The sequence below is a fragment of the Podarcis filfolensis genome (assembly GCF_964270895.1).
Source record: "Podarcis filfolensis genome assembly, chromosome: 1".
NCBI lineage: Eukaryota > Metazoa > Chordata > Lepidosauria > Squamata > Lacertidae > Podarcis > Podarcis filfolensis.
In genome coordinates, this window is record NC_139604.1 from 119,536,989 (window position 1) to 119,563,131 (window position 26,143).

At 43.7% G+C, this 26,143-nt stretch overlaps 2 protein-coding genes across 7 annotated transcripts in view; one reads left to right on the plus strand and one right to left on the minus strand.

Moving 5' to 3' along the window:
- Positions 1 to 22,232, minus strand: part of WARS1 (tryptophanyl-tRNA synthetase 1) — a 28,376-nt gene extending 6,144 nt beyond the window's left edge. Inside the window, exons 1-10 of one of the 3 annotated variants that reach the window (XM_083616969.1) lie at positions 21,936 to 22,232; positions 20,548 to 20,628; positions 12,515 to 12,721; positions 10,862 to 11,069; positions 9,706 to 9,814; positions 9,241 to 9,360; positions 6,380 to 6,562; positions 3,408 to 3,508; positions 2,927 to 3,039; positions 1,407 to 1,580 (exon numbers count right to left, since the gene is read on the minus strand). In XM_083616969.1, the coding sequence (XP_083473095.1) occupies positions 1,407 to 1,580; positions 2,927 to 3,039; positions 3,408 to 3,508; positions 6,380 to 6,562; positions 9,241 to 9,360; positions 9,706 to 9,814; positions 10,862 to 11,069; positions 12,515 to 12,628 (1,122 nt within the window). In that variant the 5' untranslated portion in view covers positions 12,629 to 12,721; positions 20,548 to 20,628; positions 21,936 to 22,232. Of the gene's footprint in view, positions 1 to 1,406; positions 1,581 to 2,926; positions 3,040 to 3,407; positions 3,509 to 6,379; positions 6,563 to 9,240; positions 9,361 to 9,705; positions 9,815 to 10,861; positions 11,070 to 12,514; positions 12,722 to 18,204; positions 18,276 to 20,547; positions 20,629 to 21,935 lie in introns of those variants that run through there. The other 2 variants (XM_083616970.1, XM_083616971.1) reach the window with 2 other exon arrangements.
- Positions 22,233 to 22,296: 64 nt separating this feature from the next.
- Positions 22,297 to 26,143, plus strand: part of WDR25 (WD repeat domain 25) — a 111,418-nt gene continuing 107,571 nt past the window's right edge. For 3 of the 4 annotated variants that reach the window (XR_014548824.1, XR_014548825.1, XM_083616552.1), the window contains exons 1-2: positions 22,297 to 22,482; positions 23,743 to 24,479. Coding sequence is in view for 2 of the 4 variants with exons in the window: in XM_083616552.1 (XP_083472678.1) it covers positions 23,820 to 24,479 (660 nt within the window). In the remaining 2 variants the exon portion in view is untranslated. The other variant, XM_083616553.1, reaches the window with a different exon arrangement.

The following is a 26,143-nucleotide window of genomic DNA, read 5'->3' on the forward strand; positions in this document are numbered from 1 at the left end:
GTTTTAACTAGGATTTAACTGTGATCTCAGTACCCTTCCTTAACTATGGTTTATTTGAGCACTCTACCCTAGATGCTCACCAAACTACAAAGGACAATCAGCTGGAAAACAAGCTAAACATTCGAGAAACAAGACATGGTTTTTTGATCATCTGTGGGACAACTTATGGTTAAGTGGCAGGCCAGAATGACTAAAAGTATGTGTGTGTGTGTGTGTGTGTGTGTGTGTGTGTGTACACACACACACACACACACACACACACACGGGTTTATATAATGGTTTTTAGGGGGCTTTTATTTTGAGATTAATTTTTTCAATTTGTTGAATATAAACTTTTTGCAGGGTGTAATGAAAGCTGGGGAATAAATTAATACAATACAGTAAAATGAGTAAGCATATGGCATTATGCCAAAGGGTATGTGTATACGCGCGCGCACACACACACACACACACACACACACACACACGAGCCTCATAAGTACTGGAACTCTGCATAAGAGATTCATGCAACACACTGGATTCTCATGTCACAAAATAAGGGAAGCCCTACCTAATGCCAAAGCAAAACTCCTACCTCTATCCGTTATTAAACAGCTGAATGATAAAAAAATTATTTGTTATGAGATGGCAATCTGAAACTGACTGGCAAGTTTGCTCTTAAATTCTCTGGGAGGATATATCTGGCATTTGGGCAACAGCATGTGAAGTAACCTGAAGGTATTTCAGAAAAAAGCCAAGAAATCATGTTTTGTCCTGTTAAACCTTTGTTTTGTGCTTAATTCTTTATCTACATACCACACTACAACACACCCAGTGCACTTCCCTGGCAAAGAGTCATGCCGGATCGCCTTCAGGGGTCTGCAGACTTCACGTTGGAACACACTAAATGAACCATGTTTCAAGAGGAGAGTTGACTTGTCCATTCAGAGCCAGGTGGTCTGAGATTACAAACCACAGCAGCTTCAACACAGATTGATGCATTAAGCTTGGCTTGCCTAGCAACAGCCACCTTGTAGCAAGTGATTTCTGGTGCCTAGGACAAAACGAGTTCTGGTAGCTTGATTTACATCACAAGGTGTCAATCTTTTAAAAGCATGTATTTTTTTAAAAAAATAGTGACACCATCAGGTGAACATTGACGTCAGCCCCAGGCCTGTGCCAGATGAGCAAACAGGATGTTTAGTACATTAAATATTACATCTAGTTTATCTGAGAGTGCAAGGAGCTCACTGTGTGTGTGATCCAGCCAGCTTCAGAATATTGATTAGCTTCAGATATTTGTTATGGTACAAACTGTGCAAGGAAACAAAGAAATTTGGTAAGTGGTTTGTAAAAGTAAGATGGTGCACTGGAACCCAGGTGTGATGAAAAATAATTGTATACACTGCCGACTTTTGTTTTCTTACCTTTGTTTTTATTTGCTTGGGTGTGTCAGTGAGAAAAATAGAGGAGTTGGGGTCACTAGAGCTCATTTTTGTTTGTGCACCTTGCAAGGCTGGAAAGAAGACAGAATGCAGCAACGCTGGCTTGGAAAAGCCGAGCCGAGGGGCCACGTCTCTCGTCATTCTGAAGTAGGGATCCTGGAAAACAACAAGCAGGAACAGGCTTGTGTGCGAAGCGGAAAACCAGTGATTCACAGTTGTTTGCTGTGTGAGTTCAAGTGATGCAAAATACTACATAGCAAAGAGAAAGCCTCTTTCAGGATCTAAGGCACAATAGATAAGCTGAACCTGGCGAAGCTCTGAATTGATGATTTGCTGTTGGGAACACAGAACGACGTCTTGTTATTTGTTAAATCCTGTTTTCACAGTGGCTGAACGGTTTGCCTGTGGGAAACCAGCAAGCAGGGTTTGAGCACAAGAACATTCTCCCCTCCAATGGTTTCCACCAACTGATATAATAAATAACAACAACAATTTATTATTTATACCCCGCCCATCTGGCTGGGTTTCCCCAGCCACTCTGGGTGGCTTCCAACAGAATATTAAAATACAATACAGTGGTACCTCAGGTTAAGTACTTAATTCGTTCCGGAGGTCCGTACTTAACCTGAAACTGTTCTTAACCTGAAGCACCACTTTAGCTAATGGGGCCTCCTGCTGCTGCCACACCACCGGAGCACGATTTCTGTTCTCATCCTGAAGCAAAGTTCTTAACCCAAGGTACTATTTCTGGGTTAGCGGAGTCTGTAACCTGAAGCGTATGTAACCCGAGGTACCACTGTAGTCTATTAAATATTAAAAGCTTCCCTAAACAGGGCTGCCTTCAGATGTCTTCTAAAAGTCTGGTAGTTTTTTCTCTCTTTGACATCTGATGGGAGGGCGTTCCACAGGGCGGGTGCCACTACCAAGAAGGCCCTCTGCCTGGTTCCTTGTAACTTGGCTTCTTGCAGCGAGGGAACTGCCAGAAGGCCCTCAAAGCTGGACCTCAGTGTCTGCGCAGAATGATGGGGGTGGAGACGCTCCTTCAGGTATACTGGACCGAGGCTATTTAGGGCTTTAAAGGTCAGCACCAACACTTTGAATTGTGCTCAGAAGCATTGCTGTGTCCAACAGAGGCAGCAGAGCACAGCCATCATGGCTAGTAGCCATCAGTAACCCTATTCTCCATGAATTTGTATAATCCTCTTTTGAAGCCATCCCAATTGGTGGTCCTCATGACCGCCTGTGGGAGCAACTGTCACAGTTTAACTATGTGTTGTGTGAAGAAGTGCTTTTTTTAAGCATTACTGAACCTTGCAAGAGGAAAGGGAAGCATTCGTTCCATGGACTTTAAGTTATCTTACGATCCAATGCTATATAATTATAGGATGCAATTAAGAGATATGCAGAACTCATCGAGCTCCGGTAATTATACAGCTTTTTGGCCAGCGGCAATAGATTTAATGGAAGTGTTTTAAAAGATTTTAAAAAGAAGAGTTTCCTACCTGGTCAATTGCGCATGGGATCAGACACGGAATGTTGCTCTTATTGTTGAAGATCTGTGGAAATGATGAGCTGAAGGATGGAGCTGCTTGAATAGCAGGAAAACTGATTTTCCCTGGAAGGGAACAAATCACACACATTTGTGAGTTTGCTTTCAGCAGCAAGCTAATGGCTTTAGACTTCATTTTGTGAGCCGCTCTGAGGCAGCTGACAAAAGCGCACCTAGGACTGGAGTGCCAGCACCAGCTATTCCACAATTTAACAAGGACAAAAATTTTTCCAGTATGTTTACTGATGGAATTTTAATCTTGTGCTTCCTTCAAGGGGTTCAGGGTGATTGACAAGGTTTCCCACCCTCCATTTTATCACAACAACCTTGGTTAGGCTGAGAGTGACCCTGATTCTTTGATAATAGTTGCTGCACAACTCCCACTGGATTTTTGCTTCTATTCATGAATTGCTAGCAACCTATCGGGAACTCACCTATACAGTCACTGTCTGTAAAACCGAAGATTCCTTTCACTTGGTTGAATGTCACATGCTTTTGGATTTTAACAATGTTCCTATAGAATCCTGGGCTCATCCTGAGAAAGAAGGGGAGTCAAAACTAAAAATTTAGACAAGGAAAATAACGTCTTCTGGAGAATATTCACAGGCCAGCACCACAATCTATTCTACTTTTTATTTATTTACAGAACTACAGATACAAATTATTTATACTTAAAGAACATTTACAAAGGAATATTTTTATTATTCCCCTGCCCCAAAAAAGGTGTTGACAAAGATCACTATAACACTAAGATAGTACAGTCGTATCTTGCAAGTCGAACAGAAACCATTCCAGAAGTCCGTTCAACTTTCAAATCGTTTGAAAACCAAAGCACGGCTTCTGATTGGTAGCAAGAAGCTCCTGCAGCCAATCGAAAGTTGCGGAAGCCCCGCTAGACGTTCGGCTTCCAAAAATAGTTCGCAAACCAGAACAGTCACTTCCGGGTTTGCGGCGTTCGGGAGCTAAAACGTTCAGGAACTAAGCTGTTCGAAAACCAAGGTACAACTATAGTAAGTTATCTTTGCTCCGATTCAGTACTTTCTCAGCAGTCTTTTGTTTTCCCTCCAAGTAAAAATAATGCATAATTACTGCAATTGTCTTGGGATGCCCCTTTCAGACCAGGCTATTTGTAGGCTTGTCACTGTAAACCAAGTAACGAACAGAACATAATTAAAAGATTTAATTATAAACACAGCAATGGTCACCCTATGGAGGGCCATAGGCTAACTCCTCCCGGTTAAGATGTTTGTATGTAAGAAAGTATACCATGTTTCTCTGACCAAAAACGTATGGAAAAATATTCAAGGTCACTTTGAACTGCTGCCTAAAAGGAGTATTTGTAAATGATAGGGACCAACTTTTGCAGTCAATGTGCTTCCAAGCCAAGAGAGAGACAACACATGCAGTACACGTAAAGCTTATTTGTGCAATGCCATCTGCTTCTATGATAGGAACCCAGGGAGCTGCCCGAGGATGATGGAGACGACTGGCCCGTCTTGCTTAGCCTTGTCTCTGGCAGTAGCTCTACAGTAGGGGTCGGCAAGCTTTTTCAGCAGGGGGCCGGTCCACTGTCCCTCAGACCTTGTGGGGGGCCGGATTATATTTTGGGGGGGAAAGTGATGCAAGAGCATCACGAGCCCCAGTGGCTGCTTACCTGGTGGCGGCGGGACGATGAGCGGCATGAGAAAGGGCTCCGGAAAGGGGCTGCTTAAAATGGCGGCCGCTCAAGTGCTACTGCTGCTGTCACCAACAAAGCCCAGCCCCCTTCCTCCTCTAGGCAGGGCGGGGAGAAGCCAGGAGGAGGGAGGGAGGAGGTGCCGCCGCCGCCGTGTGAGGGAGGGAGGGAAAGAACGTGTGCGCTGGTGATCCATTCGACGATTCCTGGACTGTCTGCGGGCCAGATCCAAAAGGCAATTGGGCCTGATCCGGCCCGTGGACCTTAGTTTGCCTACCCATGTTCTACGGGATTTCAGGCAGCAGTCTTCCCCTGCCCTACCTGGAAACGCTGGGGATTTAGTGCTGCTTTACCACTGACCTATGGCCCTTCTCATATCTCAGGTGCTGTTTTACAGTGGGCCTCTGTAAATAAAGAATTTTTCATTTTCAGTCCCTCTCCCTGGCTATAATTAAGATGAGACCAAGAAAAGGCAGTGACTGCGGTGATTATGCTCTCCAACCAGACTAGTGTACTTAAAAAGAAAAGGAAAAAAAAAAAAAGGAGTGGAGCCAGATTGACTCAAAAGTTTTACATTTTACAGTCCTCAGGTCTGCAATCCCTGGAATATTAAAACTCTACGGAAAACTACAGGCAGCTTCCTTGCTGGCCCGCCAAACAATCAAGCGCAACTCAGTTCAAGATCTGGTTTCCTTTTGATAAATTCCTATTTCCTCTGAAGCTGAAATGACCTCGAGGGGTTGCAGAAGCACTGCGCCCCCTACTGGCACTTAATATGATAACCATATGCATGACCTAACACGCTGGGATTCTTTCTTAAGGCTCGAGGGCGTGATAAAGACACACTGGGTTAACTGGTGTAATGGAACCCAAAGAAAAATGCATTTACTTATTGAAATTTTTAAAACCGCTTAATCAAATCTCCCTCTACTACTACTACTACATCTGAAGGCAGCCCTGTTTAGGGAAGCTTTTAATGTTTGATGTATTACAGTATTTTAATATTTTTTTGGAAGCCGCCCAGAGTGGCTGGGGAAGCCCAGCCAGATGGGTGGGGTATAAATAATAAATTTATTATTATTATTGTTGTTGTTGTTGTTGTTATTGCATAATAATAATTAGTAAAAACACAAATAAAATCAGTAAGATGTTTAAAATGAATGTAGGCGGTTTAATTATGTTTCTAGGAAGGCTTGCTGAAATAGGTTTTCGGCAGGTGCGTATGAGAATATACCAAGGTCTACATGCAGGGAGTTCCCAAGCACAGGTGCTGCCACGTCGAGACAGACTCCTTGCAAATTGAACATTATACGTCATTTCTAAAAGTGCAAGTTCCGCAGATAGAAGTGATCAAATAGGCATTGCTATTTCCTTCTTTAATAGGAGCATTACTTTTCAGTAATATTCCCTTTCTTCTTACTGAACAAAGCTTATTTTACATCTGAAGGCAGCCCTGTATAGGGAAGTTTTTAAATGTTTAATGCTTTATTATGCTTTCATATATGTTGGAAGCCGCCCAGAGTGGCTGGGGCAACCCAGACAGATGGGTAGGGTACAAATATTATTATTATTATTAGTCAAGCCTTGCCATGTACTGCATCTTGTTATCTTGGGCAAAATGGTTCATCTCCCCCTGCCACCCCAGCTAAATTTGATAGAAAGTTTGAGATCACAGAAAACAACAGAAGACTTTTGATCGTGCAAAGTTTCAAAGAATACTTAGAAATGTACCCCAAATATTCCAGATCAGAAAAGATGAAGGTTTTATTTATGTCAAATCCGCAGGCTATAATGTCCTTGATGTTTTCTATAGCACACTGATAAGCCTTCTCAAGTGTCATATCCTTCCACAGGTACTTCTCATCATCAGTTATCTGTATGACTAGGGGAACATTAAATACTTCCTGTAACCACCTGGTTAAAAAAAATGAAACAGATTTAGCTTTAGGGTGGGTTCTAGTTAAATCATTAGCCAACATGGTAATCTTTATACAATAGTGCAATCTGGGTTGAAATTAAATTATTCACAGATTCCTCTGACAGACTTTACAGAATCGTTTTCTCAGCTGCAAAGACTCTCCTAAATTGATTTATTTTAAAGATGTGGTTATGCACACTATGGGTATGCATTGTCCACAACATTTGATTTGGACCTCAATTTGGCACTTTGGAAAACAACCAGCCTCAATCTGAAGTGCTTCAGAAGAGATCAAATCCATGCTGGGGAAAAGCGGCTTTGTTTCTATTCCCTGTTGGAAAACAGCTATAATTTCCCCCCATTTGACAGAAGTGGATGAAATTTGCAGGCAGAGCAGCCCCTCCAGACTGGATCAGGCCTGCCAAATTATCTGGATACTAAATGCTGCAATTGTGTCATGTAATCACAGAAATAGGTAAAGCACATTTCCTTTCACTGCTACTTTGCCAAATCTTGGCTGTGCAAACAGCAAGAAAAATATTTTAACTTATTGTAACTTATATTTACTTAGAAAAATCGAAAGAATTCAAAGAAACATGCAGTTAGTTCCACAAGCAGAAGGGGACTTCAGAGTGGTGCTTTCTAGCAAACTGCTTGGGAAACAAAGAGATTTCAAAAGCAGATCATGATATGGCATGAGGGACAGGAACATTTGTTCATTTTACTTCAGCCATTTGTACGCTGCTTAATCACAGTGGTGTATGGGAGACCCAATACAATAAAACTAACCATGTGTTGATGCTGTAAAATTAATAAGTGTCCTAGAATTAAAAATGTCTTTAGTAAGTGCTGAAAGTTCTACAGGATGTTTCACAAAACTGGGACCACAATACTAAGCTCCTTGTGGTACAAGCTACGTATCTGAGTCATGGGGGACCACTAACAGAGACTCCCCCAACAACCTTATTGATCGAGTGGTGAAATAAGGGATCAGGCAGTCCCTGAGGTATCCCTTATCCAAGTTTTTAAGGGTGCTGTAAATGAATAAAAATAACCTTGAACCTGGCAGCCAGTGCAAGCATTTGAGCACCCAGAGTTACGTGCTGGCCATAATCTGCCCCTCCATCAATAGTCTAGCCATAGCATTTTGCACCAGACCAGGCCCAACAGTAGCCCCACATAAAAGGCACTGTAATGACAGAGTCCTGCACAAAATAAAATAAAAAACTCCATTGAGCTACTGCAAGCCACTTGCATGAGCCCATCTTTGATGTCAGTCAGTTTTTTTATCCGTGTAAAATTTTGCTGGCCATTGAATCGTATCAAAGATTAATGTCCCATTATGTGTTTTCTGTCATTTTCTTGTACCAGCAGGAGAATCCAGTTTCTGTTTTGTGTATGTTAAAAAAGTCTTCAAACTCCCTCTTTTCCTCTCAACTTACAATCAAGAAGCAGAAGCAGAATTCCCTGGGCAGCCCTTTGTTCTTTCGGCTGCTGCAGAGTGGAAGTGCAGAAACATTTACATTTCTCTGTGTTGTTACCTTGGTTCTTCTGCTCATCCACATTTGTACATTTATTACGGTGACGTCTGTCACCTGGTTCAAGCTGCTTATCTTTGTGGCAGATAAGACAGAGAACAATGGTACAGACAGGGGTGGGGAGATGGATCTGGCCAGGAGGTCAGATTTTTAACATCCCTATCCCTGGAAGGGCAAGCCTGACAGGTGGGTGCACCCACATGCCAATTACCTGACATAACAATGGTATCAAATGTTTCCCCATGTGGTTTGCGTGCCTTGATGATCAACTGGTTGTCAGTGCTTGCAAAGTACCGTGCAAAGGACTTTGCAGGCGCTACGGATCAGTGGGGCCTGCCAATACCCTTTTGCTCAACCACATCTTTCCCAGCCTCACACCTGACATCATATATGGCATCGGTTGTAGGGCAGGTGGGTGTGGCTTGGCCAAAACAGCCTCAGGGACCACGGGCCAGACGTTATCCAATGCTGTCGTAGAGAATGATCTCTCCTAGCTGAGCAGAGGTAACTTGTTTCCCATGTACACAGAAGCCACAGCCATAGTTATGAACTCAAATAATAGGATAATGGAATCTGCCCAAAGTTGCCCAGGGTCCTAAAGGGGTGTGCTTTTTTGGGGAAGGCATAGAGTAGAGCACAGGTGTGGTCCACCCGGCATTGCTGGACTGCATCTCACATAATCCCTGGCCATTAGCCATGCTGCATAGGGCAAGTGGGGGCTGGAGTGAAGAAAACAGAGGTGTCAAAGTTGAGAATCAGAGAGAAAGGAAGGGATTCACATTTGGCAGCTGTTTCATTGCCCAGCCCATTCATGAGTTACAGTAGCAATTGCAGCCCTATTTCTGCTTACAAAAGGTGCCTCTGCCAGGTTGTGTGTGTGTGTTTTGCAAACTCCCCCTCAATGCCCGCCCCCGTGCCTCATTCCATGGTCTTCAAGAGGGACCCCCCCCAATCACCAGGTCCATTTGAAGAGGTAAAAGGGGTAAGAAGAACTCATCCATAAATTTCCTTCCATTCATGGATCTGAGCCCCAATTCTCTGAATCACAGGTTCTGATTGTCTAGCGCTGTGTACATTGTCTTAAACGAGTAGCAAATATATAATATGAAATGTTATATACTTCTAGAGTTACTTACTTTGTGAAAGTAAATGGGATAAGGTGACCAACATGCATTGCCTCGGCTGAGGGACCTCTGCCGGTGTATAGGTAGAATGGCTTCTTATTTTCATAGGCATCAAGAATTTGGTTCATATCTCTGGAGAAAAGTAAAGATACAGAGTTTGACTTTTTTAAAGAAGAGCTTGACAAAATGAAAAAAGCACGAGAAGTTCCAAAGAAGGCAACATGTCATTTTTGTGACTGCAATTTGTGTTTTAAGGAAAATATTGTAATTTAAATAGTGCAACTGGGGCTTGCATGCAGTGGAAAAACCTGACACCCCAGCTATGCAATTTAAAGAATTATGCAAGACTCCTTTACCATTCACCCCACAAGAAAGTTGGCTTTTGCTTTCTCTGGCAGAGATGTATGTGAAATAGTACATGGTACAACTGTACAAAGTGTGAAAGAAGCTGACAAACCATCAATTAAACCTACTTACCTATGAGAAAAGAAGATTCCTCTGCGTAGGAAGTGGTGTGGTTTATGCCCAGTAACTCTTTCTATCCGGTTGATGAGGTCTTTATCAATTTTGCTGCTGCCAAATCGAACTGAAGACAACCAAAATGGGCAATAACTATTATTATTATTATTATTATTATTATTATTATTATTATTATTTAGTTGCTTGTTACACAAAAAGGTCTTCAAGTGACTTAGAGCATATTCACATACTACAGTACAGTCATACCTAGGGTTACAGACGCTTCGGGTTGTGTGTTTTCGGGCTGCACACCATGCCGAACCTGGAAGTACTAGAATAGGTTACTTCCGGGTTTCAGCACTTTGCGCATGCGCAGAATCGCAACCCACACGTGCGCAGACGTGGTGCTGCAGGTTGCGAACGCTGCGGGTTGCGAACGTGCCTCCCACATGGATCACGTTTGCAACCCGAGCGTACACTGTATAGGTAAAAATACAATATAATATTATAGACGCATTCAGCAGTGATATACTGCTATCTAAATCACCACTGAATTAGCAATACAGCATAGCAAGGTGATCCCACCACTCCAAATAAAAACAGGGGAATTGTTAAATATTTTGGCTTACCATTACCCTTAAATGTCTACAAAAATGTACAAAACTACATCTACACTCTTCTTTAAATCAGATTCCCTGATCCCCTTTTCAAACTGAGCTACTTCATTCTCAGTAAGCCATCAGAGTTATAGTGCAACCTTTAGAAAGTTTATTCAGAGGTAAGTCCCACCAGATTCAATGGTTCATATTCCCTAGTGTGCTTTTGACTGCTGCCCTAGAAGCACAAATCACCTTCTGAAATTTCTCATTATGCCATTCCTTCCTTAAGACAGACTTTTAAGGCAATGCTGAACGTAAGACTAGATAGATCAAGTCTGGGGAATATCTGCTTCCGACCGTGGCTTGTGAGAAACCTCCAGGAAACCCACAAGAAGGGTTTGAAGACAAATGGTGGTAGGCAAAACTGCCTCTTGAAAACTGGAAATGGAAAGGGCTGCTTAAGCACAATGGAAAACTTGGTTAATCTGAGCACTTCATGACAAAAATGCAGCAGACAGAGCATGTTATATTATAGATTTTTAAAATCTTTTAAAAATGGATAGAACACCACGTACCTATAAGTTTATCATAATCCACTCCTTTTGCATTGGATGTCTGTACTGTCCAAGGGTCTACAAAATCATTATCTTCTGTGTCTCCTGGACCATTACTGACCGGAGTGAAGTCTGTGGGAGGGGAACCTGCTTTATATTCCTCACCTGTCGCTGTTTTATAGCTCAGTTTTAATGACAGTAACAACTTAACTGCTGTATCAATTTCATCCTGGGGTGAAAGAAGAAAACACACACAAGGCAGTGTTCAGGTTAATAAAATGCAGAAAGCTGTGGCCTTGCAGCTACATTATACAGAATAGGAAATGTTCTATATGCATGAAGTCATATGTGTGTTTGTGTGTGTTTTTTTGCGTGTGTATATATATACATGCATGCATACATACATACATACATACATACATATGAATGAGAGAATGAATAACAGGTTGAAGACGAAAGTGGATGGGGCAGAGAGATGAAGCAGCTGGCTCTCCAAACTCTACGTAAACAAACCAGATGACCTGCTTGTATAACCTTGAGCACGTCACTCAAGGTCTCCATTTCACTTTTCCACTTGCAAAACTAATACAAATATTTACTTACCTTGTAGGGGCTCTGTAGGACTTGAAAGAGTTCTTAAATGTGCAGAGAAGCTAATATTTCCTTTACAGACTTACCCTAACCACCCCTATTTGCTGCTATCAAATCCCACCTGAAAACTCAACTTTTCCACTGTTTCCCATTGGCTTAGCCCTTTGTTCAACACTCAACTGCATTCTTACCCACGTCTCTAACCTATCGCTAATCTAAAATGCCCTGAAAATACAACCAGGTAACTAATTAGCCTATCAAATACATTACTAAAACATGGGCCACAAACAACAAGTTTTATAAAAACACACACCAGGCACGTTCATAGAAGGTGGGCTTATTAATGGACATTAGCCATGAGGAGTCAAATGAAACATCCTGATTCAGAGCTCTTACTGCTGGACATGTAGGGCTGGGGTGGAAACAGCATGGCAGGACTACTGCACTGTATCCCAATATATCTGGATAAGCACCATAGAAAATATGATCCTGGACTAGAGAGACCCTTTGTTGGATTCAGAAGGCAATTTTAAATGATTTTGGACTCAGACACAGGACACTCCCGCTGCCGAAAAGAGTAGGTGGGAAGAGAATATATTTTTGCCAAGCCCACCTTCCCCTTGCAGTCTGAAGAGTGTTCCAGAGGGTTGAAGGACCCCCTAGAACAGCATGGGGGTAATGCAGGAGGCAGAAGGGGGAAACTGAGGCAAAAAGCCTCTCCCCCTTTTCCTCCAGTAGGTATGCCCACTGGATCTCAATCCTTACACCAACCAGAAGGAGCTCTTCTGCTTCTGGAAGGGACATTCTAGATCAATCCCTTATATATTAAAATTGCCAACCAAGGAACTTAGAAATTACTGTTTTTGTGAGATAGCTACCTTTTTAAAAAAACAAACACCTCCCCTTTTTAAAGGAGCTTGTAGATGCAGAAATTCAGTTTTATTAAAATGCTATCTATCTATCTATCTATCTATCTATCTATCTATCTATCTGAGAAAGTTGCATAACTAGATTCTACTAAAATAAAATTCTAACTGGAAAACTAATATTGCTAAGAGTTCAGTTAATGAAATACAATTTTACCTTTGGTGCTTTCTCAGCTTTTAGCGATCTGACTTTTTCTCCTTGTGCAGTCACTTGTTCAAACAGTTCAAGAGGATTAAGAGAGCAAAAGTCACAATTCTGAAGGTCTGCCATTTTCAGGAGTGTGAAGGATCTTTTCTGTTTATAGTTTAAAGTGCAACTTGCAGCTTCTTTTTATCCAGAAACTTCAAAACAGCCTGGAGGAGTCTAGAAGATAAAAGACAATGTATGCTTTAATCTTTGGTAGCTAGTTTTATAAATGTTGCATAGGTCAAGCATTATTTTTATGTACAAACACACAAAATAGGATTCAAGTTTTTCAAACACATTTATTTTTAAATCTAAGAATACTGTACATGAATACATCAATTTAATATTTAGCATCCACCTGGTAGGCCCAACAGAGCTTTATTACCGGAAAACAAACCTCATTCCAAAATCAAAGTCAGAGGCTTTCCTGAAGCAATTAGGCATGGCATTTACAGAGAAGCTTGCTCAGGCCAAGTCAGTTTACAAACGTGTTTGTCATCAAGGGCAAAGGTTCCTTAGCCTTCCTCCCATCTTTTTGATCTGATGCTACTCTGGGCATCATTTAGCACTTAAACAGCTCACTCCTATATGTGCATTATCATTCTGCTGCTCTTCACCCTATGGTCCCAGAGTGGGCCACAACAATTTAAAGTACATTAAAAACAGTTTTAAAACTTAAAATTAATATATGTACTCACAAAAAGGGTGGGTTTTGAAAAGATACATCTCAGGTGTCAAAGGCCAGGGTAAAGAGGTGTGCTTTCAGCATTCGCTCAAAGCTGTTTAATAAAATTGCCAGGCTCTCCTCTGTGGGGAGGAAGTTTTGCAATTTAGGAGCTGCCATAGAGCAGGCATAGGCAATCTTCGGCCCTCCAGATGTTTTGGACTACAATTCCCATCATCCCTGACCACTGTTCCTGTTGGCTAGGGATCATGGGAGTTGTAGGCCAAAACATCTGGAGGGCCGAAGGTTGTCTATGCCTGCCATAGAGAATGAATGGCCTCTCCTTGGTGCTGTAGCTGGGAATGAATGCCCTCAACAGGTGCTGTAGCTGGGAAAAGACATGCCTAGCCACCGAGGCCACCTGAGCCTCCAGTGACAGCACCCCAAGGTGTGGACCTGCTCCTTCCAGGAGAGTGCAATGCCATCCAGGAAGGTTGTCTCCCCACCTCCTGTACATGAAAACTGGGGACACATATCATCTCTGTCTTTTCAGGATTCAGCTTCAATTTCTTGGCCCCTATCCAGCACACTACTGCTTGCAAGCACCACTCGAACATTGCATCTGCCTCTCCAGATTCAGAAGAAGAGAAGAAGAGTTTGGATTTGATATCCCGCTTTATCACTACCCTAAGGAGTCTCCAAGCGGCTAACATTCTCCTTTCCCTTCCTCCCCCACAACAAACACTCTGTGAGGTGAGTGAGGCTGAGAGACTTCAGAGAAGTGTGACTGGCCCAAGGTCACCCAGCAGCTGCATGTGGAGGAGCACAGACGCGAACCCGGTTCCCCAGATTACGAGTCTATCGCTCTTAACCACTACACCCCACTAGAACAGAGAGATAAGAGTTGGGTGTCATCCAAATATCGATGACACTTCATTCCAATGGCAGCTCCCAAAGGCTTCCTATAGATGTTAAACAGCATGGGGAACAAGGTGGAACCCTGCGGGACCCCACAGAACAACTCTCACGGTGCTGAACAGTAGCTTCCCAAGCTACTTTCTGGAAACAGAAAGAGGAAAGAGGAACTGTTGAACCACAGTGCCCCCAATCTCCATATCCTAGAGATGCTCCAGAAGGACACCATGATCAACAATATTAAAAGCTGCAAGGGATCAAGGAGAATGAGCAGGTTCATACTCCTCTATCTCTCTCCTGACAAATGTCTTCAACCAAGGTGGTTTCAGTGCCATGGTCAGGCATGAAACCAGAATGGAATAGACTTGGAAGTTAAGTCCCGCAATATTCATGGGGCTTAGTTCCAAAGTGCTGTTGTAGCCTTCAAAAGGAAGCCACAAGTCCCAGTGTGTAAGCATATCCTTTCACAGCCTTGAATTTTCAGCAATTTCTCCACAATTCTCCAATTTCCTTTAATCCCAATACAGCAATATCCCTTTTCACTGCAATACTCCTCCATTTGCTTGATTGCATCTCAAATATCACTTCTGGAACAAATACACCATACAATGCATCAAACTAAAGCCAATCACTGTTTTAACTTGCTGAGTAAACTGTTATTCCTGGAACTTGACTTGGGAAATGAATATTTGCTTTAGATATATTAATTACACTTCTGCCTAGCTCTGTGGCTAGGTATATCATTGCTACTTTTTCCTCAACACTTAAAAAACAGGGTTTCATAGTATGCTTTGAGAATTCTATTCCACTCATCTACATGCCATTATTACGATGCCAAATGCTTTGCCTTAGTCAATTACGCTTAAGCAAAAAATTACATGTAATAACTCTTCCATCTCCACTTCTCCACTCAAAAAATCTATTCCCATGGGATCTAATTTTAGTCTCAATTTTTCATAGAAATTTTCTGCCAATCATTTTTAATGCATTTTACTTATTCAACAAATAAGTGAAATGGCAAACTTACTTATACAATGTCTGCTTTTGAAATGAGGAAAAGACAGGGTATATTTACAATTTTCAACCTTCAGTTTGTTTTTCAGATGAGCTCCCAAAAACTAATGCAAACTCTGGTAAGCTCTATCACTATCATTTGCAAAAACACAGACAAAATGCCATCAGTTTCTGGACACCCTATGCACATCCTGCGTGATGCCATGCTCCAGAGGATTGGGAGAACCCTCAGAACATTCACCTTAATACAATGTTGACTATAGCCTTATGGAAATTACAATGGTCACAGTCCTAAAAAGAACCAAACCCGGATTTACTTTGTAAATGCTGTTCTGTAACACCGGGTAAATGTTTGCTTATTTATCGCCCCCACCCTGAGCGTGCCTCAATTATGGATCACAACCCCGGCCAACTGAAGACAGATTTTCAAGAGCTGTAGCCCACCGAATGGCAAGATAGAGCACAAAACTAAATTTGAAACATCATTAGACAATACTTAGTCAATCATTCCTTAAGAAGCGTACAAGAACGGTGGTTCTTTACTCTCCCCAGGCAGGTTGTTCCAATCCTGAACTGCTCACACAAATGCAAACTTTAGACCCCAGAAGGCAGAAAGCCTATCAGTTAAGGAAGTATTAAAACCCCACAGGTGCTCACTTTCCCTGACTCCTGCTTAAACAGGACAGTATCCCTGCCTTCTCTGTATAGCACAAGGGAACATTGCATTTTAATTGCCCTTTTAAGGTTATAATACAGGGGTTGGCAAACTTTTCCAGGAGGGGGCCAATCCACTGTCCCTCAGACTTTGTGGGGGGCTGGACCCACCGCCTCCTGAAAGCACCTCCCCTCCCAAAAGGCCCCCCTGCCTATGCCACTCACACCACAGCCACCAATGCTGCCTTGTCTTTGGCAGCATTGGCGTCCTCTGTCTCGGTGGGGCACAGAGCCCATGCCGCTGACCTGGGCAGCGGAGGCAGCCTCCATGCCACTGCCACTTCCTTCCCGCTTAGCCGCTTCCTCCTGCTTGGCCACCTTAGCGGGAAGGAAGAGGCGATACTCAGATGCCGCTGGCCTGGGTGGCGGAGGCAGCCTCCGTGCTGCTGCTGCTTCCTTCCCGCTCGGCCACTTCCTCCTGTTCAGACACCTCAGCAGGAAGGAAGGGACAGTGCCCAGAGGCGCCCATGACTTCTGATTGGCTGCAGGAGCTTCCTGCAGCCAATCAGAAGCCGTGCCGCGGAAGTCAGTCTCCGTGCGGCGAGGCCTCTGTGCCGCACCTGTTTAGCGCAGTGATTGACCGAGTGGGTGGCAGGGTCCGCAAGGTTCGCAGGCCAGATTAACGAGCTTGGTGGGCCGTATCCGGCCCGCGGGCCTTAGTTTGACAACCTCTGTTATAATATATAGTAAGATTTACATTAATGTTCTTTGCTCACTCCATTACAAAACCAATAAATATTAACGTGTCAAAGTGTATGATTAACAGTGTATTGTTAAATCACTAGCATAAGCAAAAATTCCCCAATACTTCAGAATGAAGCAAAAGAGTACAGATTTTCAGGAAATGTACGAAGGAGCCCTAGAATTCCTTGGAAGCTTACCAGAGCCTCCTCAATCTGAAAATCATAATGGTTGTCAAGCTTTTCTGCAAGGCAGCTTCCCTCCCCGTTTCCACCACCTGGAATGTGCAATAAAGTGCATACTGGGAGTATTCTAGGGAATATTCTCAGTTTGTGCGAGTCCATAAGCCCAGCTCTTATATGTTAACGCTAAGATAACTCCCTAAACCCTCTGCAAGACACAGAGGTTCCATGGCAAATATGCAAGTTGTGTACAATATTCCTTATCAGGGAAATAGTTGTTGAAAGGCCTCCCAGAAGGTAGAAAATGTGAAAACCAGAGCAGTAACATACTCATGCGGATGGTCAGCCACAGTGCCCCTTCAAATGTTTGTTTGGCGGGCAGGGGGAAGCTGAGAGGTGACTGGGAGGCAACTTCAATCACTAACAATGTTCTGTCAGAAAGTAGCAAGCAATTCAGCCTTCTTCCAAGTGTTTAAGTATACACAGCTCTCAATTTGGGCTCTTATTGTACACTCTGTGTTTTATCTTATTGGTCTGCTAACTGACTGTATTTTGGCAGGAGGTCTCTGCCAAAAAAATGAACGTTTTCTGTTACATTTTATTAATGCTTTAAATTATTATCTTGTGTTTTAATATTGCAGTTTACTCTGTGCCCTGTAAATGGTACCGGGAACATGTGCTGATGGGTAGCTATATAAATAGAGCAATAAATAGTAGTATTTTTTTTTTAAATAGCTTGTACCACTGTCTGGTGAATAGTAAGAAAGGGTTGGAAGTAGGGAATAGAAGTTATAATAATACTTAGTATTTAAGTACTATTAGCACTCAGTACTTTAAGTGTTCAAAGCACGTATCTTACGTTATCTCAGTAGATCAATATTAACATATTCTGTGGAAGAGGCAAACTGTGAAGCCAAGATTTTGGGGTTGACAGCTTAGTCTCCAAAGGCAGCTCAACACTCTTTTTGACAGACATGATTGCTAGGTGCATGTTATTATTTCCTTCAATAATCATGGAAAGTCTGCATGACATAAACACGCCTTAAAAAGACCTGTGCATGGAATGCTGCGAACCCTAATTGGGACAATGCTGATGACTCTCCGCCTGCTCAACTCACAAGTTCAGAATCAGCCTTGTAAGCAAAGCTATTTCTCAATCAGATTACCCCACTTTTTGGAATAGGGCCAGGAGAGACAACCGCCATGAGATGCCATGACAGACCAGTGATTCACTGGTTTCCTCTGAATTGCAGCAGCTTTCCAGGATCTCAGAAAGAAGTCTCTTTGCTAGCGTGACTACAGGAGATGTGACCACTAGGGAGCATGGAGAGAGACTGTAGCTCATGAATCCAGGGCATGCTATGCAGGCAGAAAGCCCCAGTTTCAATACTCCACATTACCTTTAAAAGAGGGATCAAATAGCAGCTGACAGGAAAGATCTTTGCTAAAGACCCTGGGAAACTGCTGAGCTAGATGAACAAAAGTCTGACCTTGTGTAAGGAAGCTTCCTATGTTTTCCAAATCCACCTGCAACTCCTTCTGCCTCCTCTTAAAAGCCTTTCTTAAAAGATGTAAGGAGAGACCAAATCCAAACGTGGAATAATGGTTATGAATTGTGAAGCCTCTGGTATGAAATTTGCCTCTGCCAAGAACTCACCAGGTGACCTTAGGCAAGCCACTCTTACCTCTGTCTCAGTTCCCCCTCTGCTGTAGCAGAGGTATAATAATGATGACTTACCTTCAGCGTTGGTATAAGGATGATAGCACATGTGATATATACCGTATTTTTCGCTCTACAGGACGCACCTTTTCCCCTTCAAAAATGAAGGGGAAATCTGTGTGCGTCCTATGGAGCGAAGACGCCATAGCCCCGCGACCCTCTCCCGGCTGGAGAGGTGACGCGCGGCTATGGCAGGAGGCTCCTGCCATAGCCGCGGGTCACCTCTCCAGCCGGGAGAGTGCGCGCGGGGCTAAAGCAGCCCCCCGCGACCCTCTCCCGGCTGGAGAGGTGACGCGTGGCTATGGCAGGAGCCTCCATAGCCGCGCGTCACCTCTCCAGCCGGGACAGCGCGCGCGGGGCTAAAGAAGCCATAGCCCCGCGACCCTCTCCCAGCTGGAGAAGTGACGCGTGACTATGGCAGCAGCCTCTCCGCTGCACCTTTCCGCTGCTCCCTGACCTGCTCTTTGGGGCTGGTGGTGGGCTCCCCCCCCCCCCCGCCAGCCCCAAAGAGCAGGTCGAAAGGAACCTTCCAAGGTAGCCGCCTGAATGCACCTTAAACGGAACCTTGTTTTAGAGAGGGAAAACAAGAGGGGGAAAATTCTCCCACTCTCTGTGCAGCGCCTCCTGCCGCTTCGCTGAAGGGGCACTGGGCAGAGAGCGGAAGAATTTTTTCCCCTTGATCTCCCCCCTCTAAAACAAGGTGCGTCCTATTGTCCGGTGCGTCCTATGGTGCGAAAAATACGGTAGTACATGTGAACTTCAAGCATGTAAAGTGTTTTTAAAACACTGGCAAGGGCGATACAAATGCTAAGTATCATCATATTTTGGTTACGCTGATCTAATAAACTCAGTGCCCAGTCTCAGGGTGGACAAAGAGGTCACATACAATGTTTGCCATTAGGCAAAGAAAGTGGTGACAGTGGGAGTGGAAGCAGAGATCATGCCTCCTCAAGATGGTCCAGACACACCAGTCTTCTTTCCTTCAGAAAGGGACTCCAACCAAGCAATTCCCCTATGAGGAAATGCTACATTTGGGGCATGTTAGAGGTATATAATATTACACATGGTGCAGAGGAAGTGGATAGGGAGACTGATTGATTGGTTGATTTCTCTCTGTCTCTCATAACAGCAGAATCTGAGGCCACTCAGTGAATGTTGGAAGATTCAGGACAATCAAAAATTATTTTTTTTCATAAAAATTATATACTGCTTGATTGTAGAAAAAACCTCAGAGTAGTTTGTACAAGAAAAACAAGAAATAAAATTTTCACTAAAGATTTACAACCATAATTTAAAACACCAAGGAAATTAAAACCACAATAGAATAGACCAAAACAAATTAAAACTCCTAAAAACTTTCTAAACATCTGAGTAAAGGTAAAGGTATCCCGACTGTTAGGTCCAGTCATGGACGACTCTGGGGTTGTACGCTCATCTCGCTATATAGGCGGAGGGAGCCGGCGTTTGTCCGCAGACAGCTTCCGGGTCATGTGGCCAGCATGACTAAGCCACTTCTGGTGAACCAGAGCAGTGCACGGAAACGCCATTTATCTTCCCACTGGAGCGGTACCTATTTATCTACTTGCACTTTTATCTACTTGCACTTTCAAACTGCTAGGTTGGCAGGAGCTGGGACCAAGCAATGGGAGCTCACCCCGTCGCGGGGATTTGAACCGCCAACCTTCTGATCGGCAAGCCCAAGAGGCTCAGTGATTTAGACCACAGCGCCACCTGCGTTCCAAACATCTGACTAGGCTTGCCTAAATAAGAAACATCTTCAGCAGGCACTGAAAATAATATAATGAAGACACCTGCCTGATATCAAAAGGCAGGGAGTTCAAAGATGTTGGTGCCGCCACACTAAATGACAGAGTTCTTACAGATGCAGTCCAGGTATTATGTGGCACCTGTAAAAGTGCCAATTCTGCTGATAGAAGTGGTTGAGTGGGCACATATGGGGTGAGGAGATTTCGTAGTCAGCTAAACAGATCCCAAGATGTTAAAGGCTTTATAGTACCTTTCCCACACAGGGAACACTGCTGAACTATGGCATTTGTTCCTACAAGATATAGCCAGTCCTACTTTTCTAGAAAAAAGAGACGCTGGAACTCACCACAAACGCCTCCCTTGTTCTCTTATAACAGCAATGGCGCCCACCTGAGAGGTGCCAGAACTTAGTTCTGGTGAGTTCCAGCTGGAAAAAAAGTAATTAGTGATGAACAAGTATGGTACCCACTAAGGAAGAGCGGCAGTTTAAAATGCTTGAATATGCTGAATTGGCACGTATAACGAATAGGATAAGAGAAAAGGATGATAAGGAGGATTGGAAAATGTTTATTGAATATTTTAGGATACGGTATAAACAAGTAAATAACCTAGCAGGTCTTCAGTAAATCCCGCAGAATAGGAGCTAATACAAATCAACAGAGGAAGGAATTAGAAGATTAGAAATGTAGAATACGTGATTTAATAGGAAAAATAAAGAAACCAGGAAAAGGGTGGAAGGGAAGTCACCAGGTATACAGCTGTAAGTCCAGATTGGTATGAAAGTTGTACAACTGGGGGGTGGGGGTGGAGGGAAGGGGATGTGCTGTTTTTCTTTTCTGTCTCTGTATTAAAAATGCAAATAAAAAAATTAAAAAAGGAGACAAGGTGAGGCAACTGCCTCAGGCCGCAGGATCCACAGGGGGAGCAGATCCAGATGTAGATCTCCCCCCCCGCTTGCTCCTGATGTAGTTCTTCCCTCACCCCTTCTTCCCTGGTGGGGAGGCGTTTGTGTGTCAGCATTTGGGGAGGGCGGTCTGCCTCAGGCAGGGCCGGGTTTAGGTTTGATGCGGCCCTAGGTTTGATAGGACCTTTTATATGCCCAGCTGTTGGACCTAATAGGTATCTAAAACCATTTGCACATAACAAATACAGTGCTACCTCGGGTTAAGTACTTAATTCGTTCCAGAGGTCCATACTTAACCTGAAACTGTTCTTAACCTGAAGCACCACTTTAGCCAATGGGGCCTCCTGCTGCTGCCGCGCCGCCGGAGCACGATTTCTGTTCTCATCCTGAAGCAAAGTTCTTAACCTGAAGCACTATTTCTGGGTTAGCGGGGTCTGTAACCTGAAGCGTATGTAACCTGAGGTACCACTGTAGGAGCCTACACAACCATAGCTGTCCACTTTTCCCTTTTCTTGCGAGGAAACCTATTCGGAATAAGGGAATTTCCCTTAAAAAAGGGGAAACGTTGACAGCTATGTACACAACACAAATCACTATTGCTGCATGTAGGTTTTATTTTATTTTATAATCTTATATTTTGGAATATATATTTTGGGTCGGCCCTGTCTTTTTTGGGGGGGAACTACATGAGGCGAATAATGGGTCAGTTGGGCGACGGGTCGGACCCCCACGGTCTTCTTCCCCAGCGCAAGACCTCCCACTCAAAGGGTGGGCTGCAGGGGCGCCTCTCCCCCGACTACTCGCCTCTCCCCCCCCCCCCGGCTCCTCACCTGCCTCAGGAGACAGCCGCTTCTCTCACCGCCTCTGGAAGAAGCCGCGACTCCCCTTTGCATCAGCCAAGTGCGTCGCTCATCGCCGTCCGGGCGGGAAACACGCACCTGAGCCCGGAACCACCGGTGAAGAGGAGCGAGAGAGGACAGCTAGGCCCATGCCCAGAACTGCGGAAGGGAGGAGGCGAGGTCTTCGGTGAGAGCCGCGCCGTAAGCCGAAGGGGGCGAGCGAACAAACAAAAACACAGAACGAAGGACGCCGGTGAAGGGGGTACCGGAGGGGGCCCGGACCGTTCGATGCCGGGTCGAGTTTCCTGGGGGGAACCGTTTCAGCGGAAGGCACCTGCCCACGCTGCGAAGCCGAGCGGCAAGCAGCGTGGAGGGAGGCTGCGTGAGGGCGGTGTTGCCGTGAAAAGGGTCCCCCCGTGCATGGAAACCGGTCCTGGTCCCTTCTTGGCAGACGTTGGCTGCAGGCAGTACAGGCGGAGCTGCTTCGCGTGGCACTCGGGCCGCTTTGAAGCGGGGGAAAGGAGGTTTTTTATGCAAAGTACGTGCTCAAAGCGCCCCTGTTTCACAACTCTTGTTATTGTAGCTAAGCTTAATATAGTTGTAGAAAGCCTTGCTGTGTGGCTACCTTGTAATACAGGCGCACAATCCCCTCCCCCAAAGTGTATGTATGTTTATTTGTGTTTTGGGGGGTCTGTTGGCAAACACAGGTTTTGATATAGATCTAACAATTCTGCTAGTTTTATACATTCCGGGATGGGGTAGGGGAAAGGTATTTGCATGCCACACTCGAGTTTTCCTTCTTCATGGTGGTGGCATATTGATAACAGAATTATCTACAGTCGCTTAGGTAACAGGAAAATGTGCGCTTTGAAAGCTAAGCTTTCCACAACATTTTAGAGAATGTGCCAGTTCCGCAGAAGTGGTTTTTTAACCCTTGGATGCTGCTGTTTTGCAGGTGTTTTTTTTAAAAGTGTCCGTGGCTTCCAACAGATACATATTTATTGTCATAATTCAGTTTCATTTAGTGTTTATGTATGGAATTGTTAAGAGCTGCCCTTGAAAGGTTCAGCTGTAAAAAATAATAACGTGCTGCAGCAGGGTGCTGCACTAATTTTAGCAGCAGCACATTCTCCATTCACTTATCTGTTCATAATTGATACATTATTAATGATAAGCTAAAAAACAAATGGTCACACATAGGCTTGAGCCCACTGCCAATTCATTAAGCAAAGAGACAATTAAATGCATCTGTTTTATTAATTTTTTTATTTATCCATTGTTTTAGGCTTGAGCCCACTGCCAATTCATTAAGCAAAGAGACAATTAAATGCATCTGTTTTATTAATTTTTTTATTTATCCATTGTTTTATTATTTTCCAATGATGGTTGGTCCCTGCACTTGCTTTTTCAGAAAACCAAATGTTGTGGGGAGCACACAATACATTCCCTTGCTTGTTATGATACAGGTTTGCTGCTGAGACAAGCCTTTTGAACACTAAAGCTAGCTGGCTCTCTGATTCAGTACTTTCTCAGTAAATGTTTGCAGTTTTCTTTTGAGTAAAAATTGTCAAATTACTGGAATTGTCTTTGGAAGGCCATGGCATTCCAGGTTATTTTCTGGCTGTTAATGTAAACTGGAATGTGTTAACTTAATTAAATATTTAATTATGAACATAGTAATGGTTACTCTGTGGAGGCTCACAAACCACCCTGGTGTAATGTTTGTAAGTATGAAAGTATGCTATGTTTCTTTGACTGAAAAATGAGTTCTTTAAAGTGAATTTCCTTAAATTTGTAGATTTTCATCGCAGAAGCTTTTCACTGTTTATGAAGATCTAAAGGGAAAATTTAGAGAATTCTGTTGCAGCCGACTTGATGAATCCCTCACTTGTTGCTTACGAAGATTCAGACTCTGAGACAGAGGATGGGAAATCTGAAGATGCCCCTGCCAGTGGAATAAATGTTACAAATTCTGCTATGACTGCTGCTCAGCCTTGTGATGGGACAGTCAAATTTTCTGATAGCACATTCCAACCTGTGGAATACATTGGCAGTTCTAGGAGTAACATGTTTCATGAAGATACTCTTCTCCAGCACCTAAAACCTAATAGAAACTATATGGCAACCACATTTGTTAAGAAATTACAGCCTGAAACACCTAGACTATTTTCTGCAAATGAGAGTTACTCTCAGAAGAGGCCCTGTGATTACAGCGAAGTTACTATACAAGGGCTGAGACCATATATCCCTAAAAGACTGCGGCAGGAAAAAAATCCACTTCTTTGTGAAGCTGAAGACAGTGGCCAGAGCACAAGTTGTGCAGCTAAACTTGATACAGCAGGAGAACAGATGTCCTTTAATACTTCCCAATATATTATGCCATACATAGGTTCTAAATATGGGATAACTGAAATTCCTAGGAACCTGGTATTTCAGATGTCTGATCACAGCGGTCCAGTTAACGTGGTCCAGTGGTGCCCTGTGCAGAAGTGGAGCCATATGTTGCTCTCTGCATCTATGGATAAAACTGTCAAGGTAATATGTTGCAGAGTGAATGTGTTTGTGTCTTTTTGATGGAAAATTAGCATTTATTCCCCATAGGAAAAGAGGTGGGAATCTAATCAATTTCAAAAGTCTCTAGTGTGTCCCTGTGAGCCTTTTTTCTGCGGAACTGGCAGATTCATGTTGAATTGTGTAGGCACCTGTCTGTGATGCAGTGCAGTCTGCATTTACTCTGACAGAGGTTATGTACTCGTGGAAATCATGGACTTCTGTACTGTCTGTGAAATTGGATTTCTGCAAGTTAAGGGGCTGGGAAAAAGTGCAGACTTTGCTGAACTCTGACACTAGTTCTAGTAAGTCAGAGAGAAACTGTAGATGGAGCTGGTGCATTGTTCCTTTAAAAAACTAGAGGATTCCCCCCCCCCTTTCTACCTTCTTAGTTGTGGGGAAATGAGAGCAGCAGAATTCTCAGTGCTCTTGCAGGAGACCAAGGAGATCTATATTTAGATTCAAAGGAATCTAAATATAGCACCTGTGATGCTGCTGATGTCAGCAGGCGCAACATGGCACACTAAAGTCCCTCCTTGTCCTCTGATCTGGCCTCTGGTTAGCTATATGAGGGCGCCTTCAAACACTTATTTCCCCAGGTATGGTAGTGGCTAATTGGCAGGTGGTAATGGTAGACCGGAACACCCACACAAGAGGAGCCAGCTTGTGTGTGTAGTAGACGGTCCCCCATTGCTTGCAAAAAATAAAAAAATAAATCCAAAGCTGTCATTTGCTCTTTGAGACAGGGGGAATCCAGGTGCATGTGTTTCTTACTGCCACCTGCAAGGAAATAGTAGGTTGAAGAGGCAAGGCTTTCTATGTCCCTGTCCTGGTTCTCCCAAGTAAATTGGAGCCACTTGCTGTAATTGCACTGTTTACTGCTAGGAAAGGACTGAGGAATGAAAAAATGAAGGATAACCTCAGCTCTCCCAGTAACATTTTTATATGTGCTGCAGGGAAACAAAAGGAGAAATGAAGGAAGTCCTATAAGGAGAAATCAACAGGTGATAATTTTAGGAATTTTCCATTACAGATTTTCCATGTAGTCGATTTTGTGGCTTAAATTACCTTGTCTGGCAACCTGATGCAAGAGAGGGCATAAGCTGAAATAGCTAAGACTGCAATATATATGTTTAGGCAAGTGGAGTAGAGCCAGTGATGGGATCTTGAGGCTTCGCTGGAGTTTAGGTTTATCACTACTGATTAATACAAGAAAACGTGGGATCATAGCACAGGCATAGGATATGATTTTACGTAAAGAGCCTGCTGTATTAGGCCAAAGACCTCTAATTAAACATTCAATTGTTGTTGTTGTTGTTTAGTCGTTTAGCCGTGTCCAACTCTTCATGACCCCATGGACCAGAGCACGCCAGGCACTCCTGTCTTCCACTGCCTCCCGCAGTTTGGTCAAACTCATCCTGGTAGCTTCGAGAACACTATCCAACCATCTCGTCCTCTGTTGTCCCCTTCTCCTTGTGCCCTCCGTCTTTCCCAACATCAGGGTCTTTTCCAGGGAGTCTTCTCTTCTCATGAGGTGGCCAAAGTATTGGAGTCTCAGCTTCAGGATCTGTCCTTCCAGTGAGCACTCAGGGCTGATTTTCTTAAGAATGGATAGGTTTGATCTTCTTGCAGTCCATGGGACCCTCAAG